This window comes from Cyclopterus lumpus, chromosome 9, assembly GCF_009769545.1.
Source record: "Cyclopterus lumpus isolate fCycLum1 chromosome 9, fCycLum1.pri, whole genome shotgun sequence".
NCBI lineage: Eukaryota > Metazoa > Chordata > Actinopteri > Perciformes > Cyclopteridae > Cyclopterus > Cyclopterus lumpus.
In genome coordinates this window covers 10062608-10081840 of record NC_046974.1, presented here as the reverse complement: position 1 = coordinate 10081840, position 19233 = coordinate 10062608, and the positions used below count along the sequence as shown (strand labels likewise).

The window sequence follows — 19233 nt, the reverse complement described above, 5'->3', positions numbered from 1 at the left end:
AGAAAATCACGATCACACCATAGACACAAACAAATAATACCGACCAGCCAGTTGGTGGCAGTATGAAACCCACTTTTGCAGTTTTGGCCCAAATATTGACCTCGCTATTTCCCGAGGAATAGCAACAACAAAAAAGACAAAGGCATCCGAAACTCAGTTGTGTTGCTACTGTTTACTAATGACATTCTAGTGATGAAGAAAAATACACCCATTCTTCATTACATCAGGGACAGATATATTGTACTTTTGGGAAATTTTTATTCTTCTGGTCTTACAATCTGTATTACTGATTATTGATAGCCTGGAGACGCAGAGTAAAAGTGCTTCCCCTTTCTACCAGTAGATGGCAATATAAGTGTATTTAAACCATATATTTAGTTATATTTGCATGTGAATTTGATAACTATCTAGGTTATTGATACATATGTATTTAATGTTGTTTATTTTGTCTGATATTTGATGTTTATGGTTAATTTGCAACCTAGTTGTATACATCATGTATTTACTTGTTAAATGTGTCATTTTAGAACCAAACATTCCTACATGGAAGCGTGAGCATGTGTTGTCCATGGAGAAAAGCTGAGCCGCTCTCTGAGGTATACACTACTAGAGAGTCAGACACCAGCACCTCTCCATTTTGCTTAGATTTTAGTCTTAATCAGAAAGAACATCACTGTCAGCTTCACACAACTTCAGGGATTTCAGAGATTTGCTCACACAAATGTGTCTGTTACTTGGAGTGGCCACTCAGTTATGACAAGTACCCTAGATTTTCGACATGAAATGAACCACGTTTTAGAAAGCAACGTGTGGGTAATGGACATTGTCTAAGCTACAAAGATTTTAACCAACAACTGGACTGCCATCAGATGTTCGTGCTTTGTAGGTTTTCCAGATGTTTGCCTTATGAACGTGTAGACAACTACCTTGTTTACCCGACTAGTGTCACAGCTTTAACATGCTGTCAACATTTTTCAGCTGCTTTTTGCCACTTTTGTTTTGTTGAACATTGTTTTCAGTTTAAATATCCCTTTAATAATGACAGTGGTGCTTTACCCTTAATATTTTTAGCAAAATAATGTGTATGTCTCACAGAACGTATAGTACTGAACACAGATTCACTGGTATTTATATAATTTGTATTAATTTAGTTGGTGCTTTCTGTTAACTTTGTAAGAGTAGTACATTTCTGCAGCAATGGTCACTTTATGTGCACAGCCTGACATCGTAGACAATCTTGGGTCCAACTGGTGGTAGAGTTCAATTCCATCCATCCATCCATTTTCAATACCGCTTATCCTCATTAGGGTCGCGGGGGCGCTGGAGCCTATCCCAGCTGACATAGGGCGAAGGCAGGGGACACCCTGGACAGGCCGCCAGTCCATCGAGGGCAAGAGTTCAATTCAATTCAGTTTATTTTGTATAGCCCAATATCACAAATTACAAATTTGCCTCAGAGGGCTTTACAATCTGTACACATACGACATCCCTGTCCCAGGACCTCACATCAAATCAGGAAAAACTCCCCAAAAATAACCGTTCGCAGGGAAAAAAGGGAAGAAACCTTCAGGAGAGCAACAGAGGAGGATCCCTCTCCCCGGATGGACAGATGCAATAGATGTCATGTGTACAGAAAGAACAGCATTACAGAGTTACATAAACACATTACATGAATATGACAATGTAGAGTACCAATAGTCCCACCCAGGGTGCTGTATTGTATCACCTGAAGACGGTTGAGGGCCTTTTACATGCTCCATACTGCAGGAGGAACCATTGAGCATCCTAATTTATTCTGAAATATAACTCCTCTTTCTTTGCACACAATTGCAACGCGCACGTCCAGGATAACGGATTTCTGATTAAAATGTGACAAACCGGACACGGTAAGAGTTAATTTCCTCCAGAAGAGGGCAGTAATACAACACTAAGGAGGCCAGCTGCCGTTCATCCTCAAAGAAGAAGAAGAAGGAGGCCACCGTAATGTTTGTAGGAAAATGCTGCCTGTATTAGCTTAGGTCTCTTGTGTGAACGGTCATTTTAGTTTCCAGCTAAGAGCCACCGCCCGGTGCATGTTGTGGCACAGAAAGCGTGTTTTGTATCCCTTGATGGAGTCGGATTTAATAGTCAAACGCCGTTAAGTAAATAGAAAGACATAAATTCGTTAGCGGTAACACCGTCGCAACGGTAAGCCAGTTAAGCTCAGCTAACGTTAATTAGCTAGCATTATTTTGCTTCTCCAGGATGTCGTACAGGAAAACTTTAAAACTTATGTGTGGGTTCGCCGGAGGCTCTGCCGTCCTGGTGCTCGCCGCCGCCGCCGCCGGTGAGCCCCGCGGGTACTTCGGCGAGCTGCGTGGAGAGGCGGCCAGTCGTTGGTCGAGATTTACCGTTCTTCAGGCGGCGCAGCCGGCGTGGACACCGGCCAGCCACACACCGGCACCGACAGGACACGCGTGGGACTTTAACTGGGATAAGTAGGTGTCTTTACGACCCCCCGGCCCCCACATTGTCCTCCGACCACCTTGTACGGATTAAACGCCACGCCAAATCTCTGTCATCAATGTAATAGCAGATTTATCCACCACGGGGACATTTAGGTTGGTTTTGTGAAAGTACACGCGTCTACATTTTGAAATAGAGTTGGTGTTTTCTATACATAACAAATCTAAGAGTGGACCATTTTGTGGTGATCCTTATTTATTTTCAGAATGTTGCCCACAAGCCAGTCAGCTATAAACTGCATTTCTTTAAAAAAAAAAAAAGTTCTCAAAGTATTCTACTGATCCTCATCTTAATTCATCACAGTTCTCCATCCCTCAAATTAACCAAGACAGACAAAGCCACTTAATCTCATGATCACCTCATCTCGCCCTTTTGTTCAGGAGAGATCCATCTGCACTGACTAATGGGAAGAAGACTAATGCTCCAGCAGCTGAAGACCCCAGCTCCGAGCAGGACAACAGTAAACCAAAAGCTACACGCAACATCCTCCTCATCAGACACTCTCAGTACAACCTGAGCGGCACCATCGACAAGGAGAGGATCCTCACTCCATTAGGTACTCGTTTGCACTAGTCACCTGCGAAATTGAATTGACGGCAGTCTGGAAAGTCATTTCAGTCTAACAGAGGGTCAAAAGTACATGTTGATACTTGGAACTAGCTTCGATGAGTGTTGCGGGTATACACATGCATGCACTGTTACATACAATGCTCGTTGTCCGACCCACATTTTTTTCAGACCGTTTCTGACAGACTAGTCGTTTGTTTTAATGGCCGTTGTGTCTTCATTTCCAGGTCGTGAGCAGGCAGAGTTCACGGGCGAGCGGTTGGCAGCATTGGGACTCAAGTATGATGTTATGATCCACTCCAGCATGGCCAGGGCCACAGAGACGGCCAATATTATCAGCAAACACCTCTCAGGTAGTGGGAGATGCCACATTTCCTTTTAGAGCTGCACTGTCAAAAAACTACTTTTTCCTTGCAAGTCTGTAATAGTGTGGAAAGTAAATTAGTTAAAAGTACATTTATTATTAGAAAGTTTATTTGTATTGCTCAAAGCACAGTTTCTATTTATAAGATTCCCTTGGATACCTTTTTATTGGAACAATAACAGTCATTATGGTTCATGGTACAGGTGTGACCTTTCTGTGAGCTATATATCCACAGTCATCATGCATATTGTTATATTTGTGATTCTTAACAGCAGTGGTTCTTAGCTATCTTCAGCGAAGCTACTTTATCTGAAGATAGCTAAATTATATACAGTATAGTTTATTGGACAAATTATGTGATGATATAATAACTAATTTACAACATAATTATACACTCATGTATGCCACTTCAAATATGTGTCTCCTAAATATCAAGATCTAATTGCAGTATTATCCTTATGCTTTCAATGATGCATTTTCATACATTTCTGCTTGACGCATATATATATATATATATATATATTACTGTCACTTCTTTGTGTTCAGCAACCTAGATTATGTACAGTACAAATTTAAGCAGGTGCCGGTGAAAAGCACATGCTTTAAATGCTGAACATCTCAAATGTATATTCACATTTCTTCCTGCCCTGAATGCCGTACGGGTCTAGGAGTGGATCTTGTGAGCTGTGATCTGCTGAGAGAGGGAGCACCTATCGAGCCCGTTCCACCGGTCACTCACTGGAAGCCCGATGCTGTGGTGAGAGAAGATGTATACACTCTACCTCTAGAGCGAGTGGAGGCCTGATTTTCTATTTTTGCAGATCCTTGTTTAGGTATCTTTCTGCTGCTTATGTGTCTGTGCAGGTGTCCTGTGCAGTGCTTGCTTGGGCTTACAGCTGCAAACAAAAAAAGGACAAAGAAATCAGCCAATCCATCAGTTCACTGCCATAGGAATGTGTCATAGGAAGAGTTAATTTCCAAAATGCCATGGTTAAAGGGGTTTGGCAGCCGGGGATACATTTTTGTATTGTATTTTTCTAATTTAAATGTACATAACCAGTTAGTAAATGTATTTTTTGGTTGACCCAATTGCCGAAACGTACCCCAATAATATCTAGCCATGCAGGTCGATTATGGTTTTTGTTAAGCCATTAGAAAATATTAAATAGCTACGGAGTGTGCCTTTCTAGAAACACGGTTCTGGTTACTCCAGTTAATGCTCACACCCAGCTACCTTCAGTCAAATTTGGGTAAACAGAAAACTGTTGACTGTGAGGATTGTGGATTATCCATAGTAACCAGGACACTGTTTTTAAAAAGAAACATTGCTGCTGAGTTGTTTTTTTCTCTGGAAAACTTCCTTCTCAAAGAAGAACTTAGATCATGGCAGTCTCATGACAGAAAGACATAGTTAGACTGTATTTAAATTCTATAAATACCCCATGTAAACAGTTTCTGCCCTCAGTGATTCAGTGCGGATTTAGCTTTAGTAGAAGTAACATGTTCCATATAGTTGGCCTCATTTTGGAACCAAACTCTTCATACATTCCCTACAATACACAGCAGCATCATCATCAATTGACTCTGCTCTGACTGAGGGGTTCAAACGGAACCCTTTCATTTGACAAAGGTGGCTTTCAACCTCTTTACCATCCTCCAGCAGTACCACGAAGATGGAGCGCGCATTGAGGCAGCCTTCCGCCGATACATCCACCGGGCTGACCCCAAGCAGAAGGAGGACAGCTACGAGATCATCGTGTGTCATGCCAATGTCATCCGTTATTTTGTCTGCAGGTTTGTGTTGCCGGCGGACTTGTTGGTCCGGGCTCAGCTGAGGCTAGAGTGTGGCCTTCTTGCTTTGCTAACCATTGTGGATAAACTATGCAGCATTGTTTTTCACAGTATATTTTTTATTTGAGTGTGCGCTTCACTCATCATTGTGCTCTTAATGGAATTCTTTAAAAAAAAAAAATGTTAATGTTGATATTCTAGCTGCGACATACAGCTTTGTGCATGTCTTGTTGACTGTGCATCTGGTTGAAAAGTAACATTTAGTACATGTAGTTGGTTATGCCAAGGGTTTAAAATCCTCCAAATGACTACTTGCAGGAAAAGATCGCACACGCATCAAATTATTTGTTAAATAAGTGCAGTGTAAATATAAAGTAGCTCCTGTGCTCAGACCTTTTCTTTCCTCTCAGGGCTCTACAGTTTCCTCCAGAAGGCTGGTTACGTATGGGCCTGAATAACGGCAGCATCACATGGCTCACCATTCGACCAAGCGGCAGGGTGGCCCTCAGAACTCTGGGAGATGCAGGATTCATGCCCCCGGACAAACTAACACGGACCTGACGGCCCAACGCATGGCAGGTTTCTGGGACTCCGATGCCTCGTCAGTTGGATGCAGGGTCAAAGCTCAGTTTTCTCCTTAAGTGTCTTGAAAATTACTTTTGATGTTCTTTTTTTGTAATTGAACTACCATCATCGAATGAGACTCTGATGTTGTCATCACTTCCGTGCCATAGAACGCCAGCAGAAGTGATGAACAGCTGCTCCTGAATGTATTTGAGGATTTTTTCACGAGTGACAGATTTTTAAACCAAAAAAAGTTGTTTTTGTATAGCTGTTGTAAATGCAAATCTTGCTCTTAGCATTACATCTATCATTACAGTGACGTGAGGATTATTGTGTTGTATGGTGCAGCTATAGTAAATAAAAGAAAATGATAATTTCCCAGTTTGTCAAATTTCCTTCCTGAAATAAATCAATATCTCAAAGCACATATACACATTAGCAATTATGTAGGAGTGATGTTTTATTGATTAATTGAAAGGAAATGAGGTCTAGACATACAGAATGAGAATTCACCATGAAAGTTAACTTTTAATAAAGCACAGAATGCTAAAAGCACAAGAAGCATGTTTTAAGTTTTTTTAGGTGCATTTTTGCAAAGTTCCACATTCATAAACATTCAGAGAGCAGAATTAGATCTGTTGTCACCTGAGAGCACAAGGATAACAATACAATCTTCTCAGTGAAGTAGTTTGTGCTCTTGGATAAAAGGTTTAGTTTACAAAAAATGTACATTCAGAACACTTGTTTCTCTCAACCTAAGTGGAGTATCAATCTGAATATTAAAAATGATTGGCTTTTTTGTCCCAGACTTAGCTGATAAGCCCTCATACAGCAGTAAATTCATCCCTAAATAACAATTTGGATACAGCAGGTGTTTGTACATTCACATTCCACCATTAGACATGTATCTGCCATGTGTACATGAGTTCACTGAATTTGAACCATTGAAGAGCTTCATGACATAACTTTAGGAATTAAAGCTCTATTAAGTGCTATATTTTAAATGAACACTATCAAACTACTGTTTATAAAGTGAAAAGGGTTGCGAATACTGCCGATCCCACTATGCAGCTCTCATCTAATCAGTTGGGTTCTCTGTAAGCGTAAGGCAGTTTTTCATTAACAAGACATCTATAATAATCTAATAAATACATATTTCTTTTGTTTATTTAGTTGTGGAGTCTTTCAGCCCCCTAGTGGTTAACAATCGCTTAATACAGCTTAACGCTCAGACGTGGCAATTTTAGGTTCAGCCCAAACAAGACAAATTTGAAATGACACTTTGCAGATGAGTGTTTTTTTGAATTCATGCTCACACTGTGGGAAATACTTGTGATTTAAAGATAATTTAGAAAAAGAAAAAAAAAATACAAATTGCAGTCTAAGGCCGCTGGTTGTGGCAGAAAGGAAAAGTCAAGACGTGTCCAGGAACCACCGAGAAAAGATGAAAAAGGTATGCATTTATTGAAGAACAAAATAAAAACATGGAAGATCTCAGTCTAATCAGTTTTTCCCATGTTTGCCCTAATCATCTGTAAATCCCACAGCCAGTGAGGTTGCCATGTCCAGATATTTCACGTATGAGCTAGAGAGCGTGTCCAAACTGACAGAGCTGGTCCATCACTTTAGAAAATTAAGGCAATTCCTGAACTGAGGAAAACATAGGAAATGGCAGTCGGTTTTAACACCATTAATAAAAACATTACATTTTTGTGCTACTTACCAACATACAAAAAATAACTTTTAAAATATTGACAATTTACTTTTTTTTGTTTGTAAAGAACATCCTCAGTGCCAGAATCCTGTTGAAGATTCAGCACCAAGGTTTTAGAGAAGAAACTAACTTTGGGGAGTGCGGCTTGTACTCACAATATTCAAAAAAGTTGACTCAGGCTATGATACAGGTGCTTCACACTTGCCACAAATAACATTACCGTCAATTCAACATGGCCCACATCCGTACAGTACATAAATTATCACGGTTTCTTTTTTTTCATTTTTAAAGTCTTGAGTGTACATCACAACCCAACGTGATGAGAATTCCTGTATTACATAGGAGTAGTACCATACATTATTAATACAAATCTTCCAGACACTTGTGCATATTTCTGTTAGGTATAGGGTTTCTGAGCCTGGGTGTAGCCACCTTGGTGCAGCTGGATTTTAAATGGGAGTGGGAGGTTAGGGCTAGGAGAGGGTATGGCCGTAGTGGGGGAGCAGAGTGGTCAGTTAGATGGCTCGTTCAAGTGCTTGAGGCGGATGCGCTGTATGTAGCTAGCATTGGCAGGGCTGTAACGGCTGGGGCTGAAGTCTGGTGAGGCGGCATGCCGGGCAGGACTGAAGCGGCCGGTGGGAGACATCGGGCCGCTGACCGGTGACCTGAGAGTTTGATGTTGCATCCTGAGTCGTGGTTTTACCACCGCAGGGCTGGGCCAGCTAGACGACACACATCAACACCAGTCAATAGTTGCTTTTTCAATATTGCTACCGAGCGACCAACCGAAAAGGAAAAATGAGTGAACATTTGACTGCCCGACAGCATAAAACAACCACAACCTAGCTGCAGAGGGTTGATAGGGTTGTTTATCAAAAACTGAATTTTACCTTAATGCACCATGTTTATTCACCAGACATCTGTGTTGAATATATACTTTACTAACCAGGCTTAATCCCCTTTTTCTTTTTAAAATATGTGACCATTATTTTTTGTCAATTAGAGGACTAACACAATCTATAGAGTGCTATTTTTTAATGTCCTATTAATCATGGCGTAGGAAGACTGTATGAACAACCTTAGAGAACACAGGCTGTTGCAAATGGAGGATCTAATTATAATATATTCACATATGCTTTTATGACAAAGACTGTACTCGTAAATGTAGTCAATAATATAGTCAAAAGACAAACAACAGAGATCATGCAATCATGCCAAAATTAACTCTGAAACTGAAATGTTTCCCCACACAATAAATATTTGAAACAGTATTGAGCCCATTGTCTGATAATCTGATTTAAACAGCCACTGAGACCAAAGTTCTCCAGATCAGGCTCAGGGAAATGTCAGCCACGCCTATCTTACCTCTGCATGTCTGACGCCGAGTACGACTTCATTGTGCTCTTCCACTTGAGAATGCTGGGATACTTCTGGGGATCGAAGTCTAAGCTTTCTATTGCCGACAGGACCTCTCTGTCCAACTTGGATGGCGAATCCCTGTAAAAGCATTAATTAACAAGATTAATCTCACGTATTATCATCAAGTATTATTATGATCGTAACTCAGACGTTTTGGATCATCAAACCCTTTTCTCACAATCCCCTAAATAGCAGTCGAATTGGAGTCAGCTGGTGTTGCAGTATACAGTCAGGGCCATAAGTGTTTGGACGGTGACACAATTGTTCTTATTGACAACGGCAATGGATTTGAAATGACGCGGTCAATATGTGGTAGAAGTGTAGACTTTGAGCTTTAATTTGATGGCTATAACAAAACTATCGCATTAACCGTTCAGGAATTGAAACCATTTGTATAGAGTCCAACACATTTTCAGAGCCTCAAAAGTAAATGGGACAATTGTCTTACAAATGGTTTAATGACCAGGTGTGGTCTATTCATGACAAGTTAAGCAGATAAAAAGGTCTGGAGATGATTAAAAATGTTGAGTTTGCATTTGGTAGCTGGTCCAGGGAACTCTCAGCATGAGGACCAAAGAGGTGTCAATGTAAGTGAAGGAGGCCATTAAAAGGCTGACGAACTACACAAACCTATCAGGCAGATAGCAGAAACATTAGGATTGACCAAATCAACAGTTTGGTACATTCCTAAAAAGAAGAAATGTACTCAGCAACACCAAAAGACCACGGAAGACAAGTAAAGTAGATGTAGCAGAATTCTTTCGTTGGTGAATAAAACATCTTCATAACATAAATACTGAGATTCAGAGTACTCTGGAGGAGGGAGGCGTGTTGTTGTCTGGTCTACAATCAAGAGATGCCTTCATGAATCTGAATACAGAAGGTTTACAACAAGGTGCAAACCACTGGGAAGAACAGCAAGGCCAGGTTAGATTAGATCCAAAGCAAACCACATCACCTGGTTAACATGGTGGAGGCAGTGCTGTGGGAGGGGCTTGTATGGTTGCCAATGGAACTGGGTCACTGGTGTTCATTGATGATGTCACAGCTGATAGAAGTAGCATGATGAGTTTTTAGGTGTTTAGGGCTTTACTATCTGCTCAGATTCAGCCAAATGCTGCAAAACTGATTGGACGGCACTTCTCAGATGGATAATGACCCAAAACATACTGTGAAAACAGCCCAACAGCTTTTCAAGGCAAAGAAATGGAATATTCTTCAATGGCCAAGTCAGTCACCTGATCTCAACCCAAGTGAGCGTGCTTTTGTTCACTTCAGATAAAACTAAAGGCAGAAAGACCCACAAACAAGCAGCACTGAAGGAGGCGGCTGTAAAGGCATGGCCAAGCATCTCAAGGGAGGAAACTCAGCTTCGACTTTGGGTGAAAGACTTCAGCCAATCATTGACTGCAAAGGATTTCCTTCTAAACATTAAAAATGATCATTATATTAACTATTATGTTAGTTTGTCCAATTACTTCTGAACCTCTGAAAATGTGGGGGAGTGTGTAAAAATGGCTGTAATTCTTAAAGTTATTGCCATATTTTTGTTATATCCATTGAAATAAAGCTGAAAGTCTACACTTCAACCACATATTGACTGCTTTATTTAAAATTCATTGCACTTGTGTTAATAGGCAAAATTAGAAAAATTGTGTCACCGTCTAAATACTTATGGAGCTGACTGTACTTGTCTGGCATAGACTTAGAGACTATAGCACCCCAAAACTATTAGACAAGACCGGTTACCTAACATTATCAGAAACATTTTACATTTCAGCATCTATAAGTTCTTTCCACAACTAAAACAACATCATGGCCCTCCACAGAAAGACACTCACCCGTCAATGAAAAGTCCTCTTTTAATATGCGGCGGGGTCCTGGGTAGGAACTCATTAGAGTTATCTAAGGACTTATAGGAGGACCCAGAGGATCCTGAGCTGCTCAGGTCCCTCCCCCCATGGTCCCATGACTTGGACCGAGCACAGAAGTTGCGCCCCCCTGATACTGATCCCCTAGTCCTGCCCGACATCTCCATATTCTCCTCTGCTTCAAAGTACTCCTCTGAGCTGCCACTGTTGCGCCTCTCCTCTGTCCCTCTTCCACCTGTTGTCCAGCCTGGCACCTCCACAGTCTCACCATCCTGACTGCTGTGACCAAGAGATAGGTGGTTCAGCCCGGAGCTGAGGTCTGTGGCTGAGGAGGAGCTGTAGGAGTCCCGGACCTCCTTGTGCCGGCTCCCGCCACTGCTCCTCCGCTCCCTGCAGCTGGTGGGGCTGTCCAGCGGCTCTTGCAGAGACATGCGCTCAAAGTCGACCATGAGATTGGAGATGGGCGATAACAGGCAGGAGGAGGACGGAGAGGTGCGAGGAGTCACCTTGTCTCCATTGTGAGTCCTATCTCTGGAGGAGGAGCACACCCCATTTTTGCAGACAATGCCAGGCGTCAGGAGGCTTTCGTCACAGCAGCACAGCAAGTCCTGCTCTGCCGCTGTCTCGATCAGGTCAGCCCCGTGGTGGTGCAGTGTGATGGGCAGGATGTGGAACTCGTGGCCACCCACTGCTCCCTTCAGGCAGTCCTTAGATGCAGCAGAGGATGTGATGCTAGTGAGTGCTGCATTCTGCCGGTTCTTCATCTCCTCAAGGCTAATGTCATCACCCTCGTCCAGGAAGGCACCAACAGAGATGGAGTTGCAGAACTTTTTGGGCTTGCCTGCAACCAGGGATGATAAATGACCAAAACAGACTTAAAACGTGTCATTATTACAGTGTAATTTTATTATATAATTCTGAATGGCAGGAGATTATGCAGCTCTGTAAAAATTCTATCTTCATTTCATATGATATTGTACCATACAGAAAGTACAATGCCAATTGATAAATTCGGTCAGAGAGGGTGATCTGGAATGTGTGCAGCGCATTTCTTTTGATATGGGGTGGGTGACGGTACCTGGAGATGGGGTTTTGAACCTGTTGCTGGTCTCATTCTCCCCAGCCCCTTCATGAGCCCGTGGGCTGAAATCCTTCTTGCTAAGGTACTCGTCCAGCTTGCGAAGCCCCTCAGTTGATGACAGATCCACAAAACTGTCAAGAAAGTCCCAGTACTCCGCCCATGGGTGGCCCATCTCATGAGCCAGGTCTCTGTAGATAAAGGATAACTTATCATTTAAATTTAAAAAAACTTTTGTTTTCAAAGTGCTTTTGAACCATTTCCAGTACTAATGCGATTCAGTTGTTGAAACCGTTTTACAGAGGAATCAACTTTATGCTCACTTTGGAGGTTGCCGTATGTGGTGCTGTTTAAATGTGTTTCTATTATTCTGTCCACCCTATGTATACGAATGGGAGAGATTCAAAACAGAATGAACAACATGTCTGTAATCTCCAAAACAAAAATGCTTGTGTAAAAAGTATTTCCTCCAGACTATTGCCTTGCATTCAAAATGGCATCAATAAACCCAGTAATATCACCCTCCAGTAGCCTCACAGTATATCTGTGAATACATAGAAAGTTATAAAGACGCATAAGCAGAATAAGGTTGTGGACGTACCTGCCCACTCGCTCTGCCCCACGGTCAGGATCAGACTTCAGAATGTGGTGGAAAAGCACCGCCCTGTCTCTGGGCGGTGTTTTCCAGGACCGACGGAATTGATCTGCCTACAGGAGAAAACAATAAGTGCTGGTCACTAAATGTTTTCAATGCAATGCAATGATGAGACGTTGGAATTTAGTAGGCATAAACAGGTAATCAAGTAAAGAAGTTACTTTAGAAGGACTCAGTGGGCCAGCGAAGGCTGTGACAGCCATCACGGGATCCATTGGGCTTCTTGTGTGCCGCTGGGTCAGCAAGAGACTTTCTGAGGACTCAGGTGACCACAAACCACCAATAATGGGCTGGGAGGTGTTGTCGGTTGCCCTCAGCAAAGGGATATAGCAGCGGTCTGTGAGACAACAGACAATTGAAAGACATATATAGCACATACATTTTCATTGAGGGTGGCATCAGTGGGAATCAAACCTTTATTATTTATTTCAAAACAAAATCAAATTTGGCATGTTGTCAAATGTCTGTTTTGTATGATGTTGCCAGTCCGTGCACAGGACGATGAGTAAAGATATACAGTATGCAGAACTATATGCCAAATGCCGCGCTCTCTCTAACTTCAGTACAATACCAGTCTAACATTGCTATTGTCGGATTATCAAACGTTCTTCTTTTTTCACACCCCAGGCAGACTCTCAGGGGGTTGAACAAAAACACACAACTAGAGCTGTGACATTATTTGCAATAAAAAAATGGGTAGCAATTTATTCCATAGTAACCCAACTATCTAACACCTCAACCTGCTGATGATGTTTTTAGCCTAATTCCTTATATCGGCCACCGATATAACACTACAAAGTCAAAAAGAAAAATCAATGTTGACATACATTGCCAAATTAAAACTATAGGATTTTATAGGATGCTGCTTCTATTTAACCAGACCTCTTTGTGAAAGTACACTAAATGGCCTCCGTCCTCCAGGAAGCAGGGGAGAAGAGGAACACAAACCGTAATATTTTCAGAAATGTGTGTGTTTGTCCTTACCCTCCAAATAGTCACTTATCTTCTGCTTCACTTCTTGGGTTTTATTTTTTCTGCTGCAAATAAGCTGTGGAAAAGAAAAAAACCATTAGTGATATATAGTTTGTGTATCTGACAACATACAACTGTTGCTGAATTAGTTGGGGAAAGAACTTGCTCATGCTTATCTAATTTTAGCCTTCAATGTGCAGTGTGAGTGATTGTTGCCAGAAGATTAACAAAAGCAAGCTAAAAGGTCACAGCTTCAAGACCTGAGCGATCATAACTGTACCTCCCCTCAGCAACGACTGCCAGGACACCAGTGTTCAGCAGTAATGTGCAAGGCTTAGTAGCTGCTAGACAGCTTCCATATGTACACATTCATGAATACTTGCTGCGTAATAACAACCAGCAATGACAACCCAGGCTATGCTGACGGTTCTCTTACTCAGTGGGCATATAACAAAGTTCAATAAGGGTTAAAAATAAAACTCCTTACATCAAACGGCTTTTGGCCATCCTTGTTCTTACAGTTCTTATCGCTGTCAGGATGGGAACACAGGACATTAACCACGTCTGGACACCCAAACTTACAGGCAAAGTGGAGTGGTGTTTCAAAGCCCTGGAACATACGGACAAACAAAATGAACATAGCCCTATGAACATTATGTTTTAAATAATCTCATTTAATCTGGTTTTGCTGGTATGGTAAAATAACGTACAGCCTTATCTGGAGTGTTGAGGTAAAGATCTACAATGTAGCGGATACGTTTCTGCAGCATAACTTCCTGGTCGTCTGGATACATGAGGCGCATAAACTCTGGGTTTTCCAAGGTGTCCAGCAGCAGCTGGGCGATTCCAGCCTGGTTCTCCTTGGCTGCCACGTGCATTACGTTGTACCGGCAGCCCTCCTAACCAGACAAAACAGTGGCACAACTGTATGGATCAGGACATAATCCTCTTTAATCTCCTGTCAACAGGAAATTATGCTTCATTTTGCCTAAAAGCTAATCCTCTGCTGAAGTTAAGGATTTAAAACCCAACATTAATTTAGTTTTTTAATGACAACAGTTGTTATTTGTAATATAATCGCATCAATTATGTTGGTTTAAAAAGACCAATTTCTAAGACTGATTTAAAACTTTTAATTTTAGACAAACAAAAAAAGAAAAGAAAATCTTGAATATGTCCTTAAACTGATATACAAGATTCATGATACACAATCATACACTAGGTCATATTTGTGTCTTCATTTTGGCAACTGCAAGCTTGACATGAGCATTAGCTGAAAGGTTGGAACTGATGTGGAAAAGACGTTCATGTATCAACAAATGTCAACATCCTAAGTAAGGCTAATGCATCGCTATAAATAGTACACAGAGTTTAAAATATCACAACAGTACGAATCAGACAAGCTCAAACAATGCTGCCTCATAATTTATTGTAATTTTTAATCAATTATGTTTCAGATACTGGTTAAGAAAGTCTCAATAAATAAACAATCTGAGAGACAAAGACATCACAAAAAATTAAATCCTCACCTGCACAATCGTGGGATTATCCCCTGAACCAATGAGATAGCGTGGGTTGCTCCAGACCAGATCGCTAAAGGTCACCTCATCGCTCTTCTCCACAGCTTTCCTCAGTTTGGCGGTCAGGTCTTGGGGGCGTGGGCTCTTGAAACTGTTGGCCCGCTCCCGGTTGATGGTGTCAACCTCCATGTTGTCTGGTGTAGAGCGGGAGAAGAAATTGAAGGAGAGGCACTGCTGTGAACATCTCCAAATATTGTTCAAGGCTGGTGTAACAAAACTTAGAAAGAATGATGTATCTCACCACTATATTGAGTAGTCTTGTGGATATATTGTCCCACCAAAAAACATTTGCTATACAGGCAGTAAAAGACACTTTATAAAAAAAATTAAGTTTAAAAATTGTCTCCTAAATTGTGCAAAGTGCGACTGTTTGGATAACTCTATTAGGCAACCCATACAATATAGCACAATTCTTTTAATTAGTATGGGCATTATATTGACAGGAAACAATTATGTTATTATTATTATTATTAACCCTGCTGCTCTCTATTGTGCATGTTGTGCTGGCCTTCTACATGACCCAAAAGATCAACGTGCTATAACTTGAAGAAACACAGACTGAGCTTCTGACAAAATATGACAGAGTATTGATTAGGGCCCTTTTTAAAAACAGATAATTGTATCTACTTACCTTTACAAATGACCAGGCCTGGTTTGACAGGAGATACACAAGCTGTAGATGTGTTGGGAGAGGGGAAATAGTCACAGATCCCCTTAGCAAACTTCTCAGCATCCTCACGGTTAGGGAAGGCTTTGAAGCGGGCTCCCTTCATCGTCTTAACAGCTTGAAGGGCATCTTTCTTATCCGTGTACACGTGTGCTCTTTCTACAGACAAATACAACCAACTGAGAATCAGCTTGTATCCATTATCCATCCTAATTTCTTGTTTCATTTATTACTGCATGTTAGAGTGACTGTCTAACTGGTGGTTGAAGGATTTGTTTTGCATTCTGTTTGTGATATTTTCACTTCTAATGTTAATATCACATTTTCACAGGGATCTACAATGCCACTGCTTTCACAGTTGCAATAAAAGCCAAGTAACATTACCAGCATTGATTTTTGTGGTGGCTCAAGATTAATTTAGATCAATACTCTGTTCTGGAAAGTTCAGGCAGCCTTACTGTCTGGATGCTTACCACCAAAGAAATAACAATAAATGTTTTCACCCACTACATTTTCAGACTACAACAGCAGCAAGTACTCTAAACAAATACATAAACAGGACAAACAGTAGATATCACAAATAAACAAACAAGCCACATGATAATCTTTTAGACTGGATTTAGGACTTAAGTCAACTTAAGTTTAACTCATCACGGAAAGTTCATTCCTCTATGAATGATACAATTCTGACTGTGTGAAATGATACTGGCTTTAAAATGTAATATCAGGTCTAGTCATGGTTTACAGTTATTGTGTGCTAATCTAAACTATGTCCTTTGATTCCCAAATGCAAGATCACCTGGAAAGTGATCCTGTGCTGTGATGGAAATTCTCTATATGTAACACTGTAACCTGTTGGATAAGTAAAAAGCTGAGTCTGTCTTACCATTTCTAGTCAAAACGTCTTCCCACAGTGGACAAACTCCAAAATAAGATGTTGGGGACACTTGTGTCAACTTTGAAGGGGTTTCCGCAAAGCTGTTGGAGGTTGCGTTTACTGAGATCACTTCTTCATCTGGAGGGTTGAGACCCACACCGTAGCCAAAGTCTGACTCTTCGCCGGATGCCTCAGCGAGTGTGATGCTTGTTTGAGCTGAATTGGCATATGACCCAGGTTTGGCATAATCTGCATTGGAGGCCGCACCGCCCAAGAAACCGGCTGAAGAGCTGTTGTCCGATTCAGTGTCACTGCTCTCTGGCCCGACCAGGACTCGAGCTAACTTCCTCTCAAAGGTGGCTCGGGTGGTAGCGGTAATAGGACCACACTTGAGGTTTGCTCGGGCAAACTCCTCGCGCAGTTCATCAGCACTTAGCCCCCTCAGCCTACTCAGAACCACCTCCATGCTTCAGCTCCCTACAACACAAAACACAAAACATCTCAGCAATTAGCACCAGGAGTTGATGATCAATGAGATAGGTAGATCTCCTTTTTCCCCACTAAAAATCAAGAATCAAAAGACTACTTTTTAAATTATTACTTCAGCACTTAAGATAGAATTATTCCAGAATTATTTGTTAACCACCTATGCCACCTACAAATGTCAGTTCCAGGGGTAGACTATAATAAATAACAGCTCCTACTAACAAATAACAACCATACATCCAGAAAGATATGAATGTATATTTGCCTTTAAACACTCTGGACACATAAATTAGCCATTACTCGTCAAATAAATATTAGCACATGAACAAAGACAATGGTCAAATTTGGCAAGAGTCAAATAAATGACAAAGTGTTCTTTGTTTAGCATATTAGCATTAAATGCCATCCATACTTTTCATTTTACTCAACAAGCTGTCACACATTGTACAATATAATACAGACTCATTTCAGTGTCATGTATTTGCAGGTAGGCTGTACACATATATTACGTAGCTCTTGTAATAAGTGCTACTGCAGTTCTAGATACCCACATTATTAATCCAACGCTTTAAATTGTATCAGAATCAACCACAGAGGGACTAGCTTCTGCTAGCTTGATGCTAACCAACAAGCCAGTGAGTAAGCAGCCGGGGAGCATGAGCGAAACTGCTCATACGAAAATCTAGACCGATAAGAGTAAAGTACACAACTTTGGGGTGAAATATTAACGATTACAAATAAATAGTAAACTGGATACATTATAACAATACTAGTCGGTTCATTCGCATGCTGTCACGCCCAAGTATATCATTCGAGGTAGGTTTTCGGGCAGTAACGCAACACATTTGTTACGTCTTAGTGGTGAAGATGTCGATACAAATCAAAGTGTACGCGATGACATCTAGTAACAAACGTGTCCCTACTTACCATCGAACATTTGCATTTAATATACGCGGAGCTGAGGGAAATCGTTGTTAGTTTTGTACATATAAACTGTTGGATAGACACAAAGCTGGAGACGGTCTGGAATAGTATCATTGTTTACAACATGTTCTGCGCATGCTTAGTTTTAAGGGAGGCACGCTGCATTCCAGACCTGTGGGAAAACTTAAATATGGACGACCTGAGGGGGATAGGCACCGAACATAGGGTGAATCGTCACATTTCTCTATAAAACACGAAACAAAGATGATTTGTAACCGCCATATAACACGGTTACGTTACTTTATCACATTCAAAGCCGTGCCGTGTCATGACAATGACTGTTATTCTCACAACACAGAGACATACGCTATTTTAATACCCTACTTCCCTAAAATCGCAAGCAATTGTACGCTTGCTCGTGACTAGAGTTGCGCGGGAAATTGATATTTGGGGATATTCGCTGGCTAATGATAAAGGAACCTCGGAAAGCTGCGTTTAATTGTATTTTCAGGACGTCTCTTATCTTTACGTACTTTCCTCGAAGGCTTGAATGTAGCATCATACTCTCCCATTGCAGCCGTGACTAATCCAAGGAAACGATAACCTAGCGAACTTGTGTCTAGGTTCTTCTGGTCAATAACAAAATCCATTTTAAATAAACGAAATAACAAATTCGAGGAAATGTAGTGCTCATATAAACACCATACCAAAGAATATTCGTTGGCACAATCCCATGCAGGCCAACTTGGTCAAGCATGTATGAGGCAAGCCAACTGTAAGATTATCGAGATAGTCATAAACCTAATGTACCACAATATATTTGTATCTGTTAAAGTTGGAAGCAAATACAATTAGGGCGACGTCCGTTCGCTTTACAATTTGTTCTCGGAAGCTGAGTTTGACAAGCATGCTAGCCGTCATTAGCCACTTAGCAAGGCAATAAGCTAATCATCCAAGACGCACGTTATAACGCACAGTAAGAACACCGTTTCTGTATTTTCACCAAACACATAGCCGTAAACAATTATCATCAACTGCAAATCACTGTTAGTTGAACATATTATCGTTTTAATAGCGCCATGCCCACCTCCTCCTCTCTCCCCGGCTACTGTTGCTAGGTGTCTTCACCGCGATGGTTTCAAAATGCAGAGTGAGGACCTTGTTCTGTCTAACAGAGTGCCTGATGAAAGATAGGCACT

The 19233-nt window shown here is 41.2% G+C and overlaps 2 protein-coding genes across 6 annotated transcripts; one reads left to right on the top strand and one right to left on the bottom strand.

Annotated features, from left to right (window-relative positions):
- The first annotated feature begins 1938 nt into the window (after positions 1-1938).
- On the top strand, positions 1939-6169 carry pgam5 (PGAM family member 5, serine/threonine protein phosphatase, mitochondrial). Of its 4 annotated transcripts, none has more exons than XM_034542476.1 (6): positions 1939-2477; positions 2886-3061; positions 3300-3425; positions 4105-4193; positions 5100-5230; positions 5638-6169. In XM_034542476.1, exons 1-6 carry the CDS (start codon positions 2245-2247, stop codon positions 5786-5788), a joined length of 906 nt encoding a protein of 301 aa, XP_034398367.1. In that variant the 5' UTR covers positions 1939-2244; the 3' UTR covers positions 5789-6169. The 4 variants fall into 4 exon arrangements, with proteins under 4 accessions (XP_034398367.1, XP_034398366.1, XP_034398365.1 ...); XM_034542475.1 differs by having other exon boundaries at positions 5097-5230; XM_034542474.1 differs by having other exon boundaries at positions 4099-4193.
- A 124-nt stretch (positions 6170-6293) lies between these two features.
- ankle2 (ankyrin repeat and LEM domain containing 2) lies at positions 6294-19217 on the bottom strand. Of its 2 annotated transcripts, none has more exons than XM_034542472.1 (13): positions 19122-19217; positions 16634-17101; positions 15712-15906; positions 15030-15214; positions 14211-14399; positions 13988-14110; positions 13513-13576; positions 12690-12865; positions 12475-12581; positions 11874-12064; positions 10766-11636; positions 8871-9002; positions 6294-8227 (listed from the first exon to the last, which is right to left on the bottom strand). In XM_034542472.1, the coding sequence occupies exons 2-13, from the start codon at positions 17088-17090 to the stop codon at positions 8017-8019; spliced, it is 2901 nt and encodes a 966-aa protein (XP_034398363.1). In that variant the 5' UTR covers positions 17091-17101; positions 19122-19217; the 3' UTR covers positions 6294-8016. The 2 variants fall into 2 exon arrangements, with proteins under 2 accessions (XP_034398363.1, XP_034398362.1); XM_034542471.1 differs by lacking the exon at positions 19122-19217 and adding an exon at positions 18038-18175.
- Positions 19218-19233: the final 16 nt, after the last annotated feature.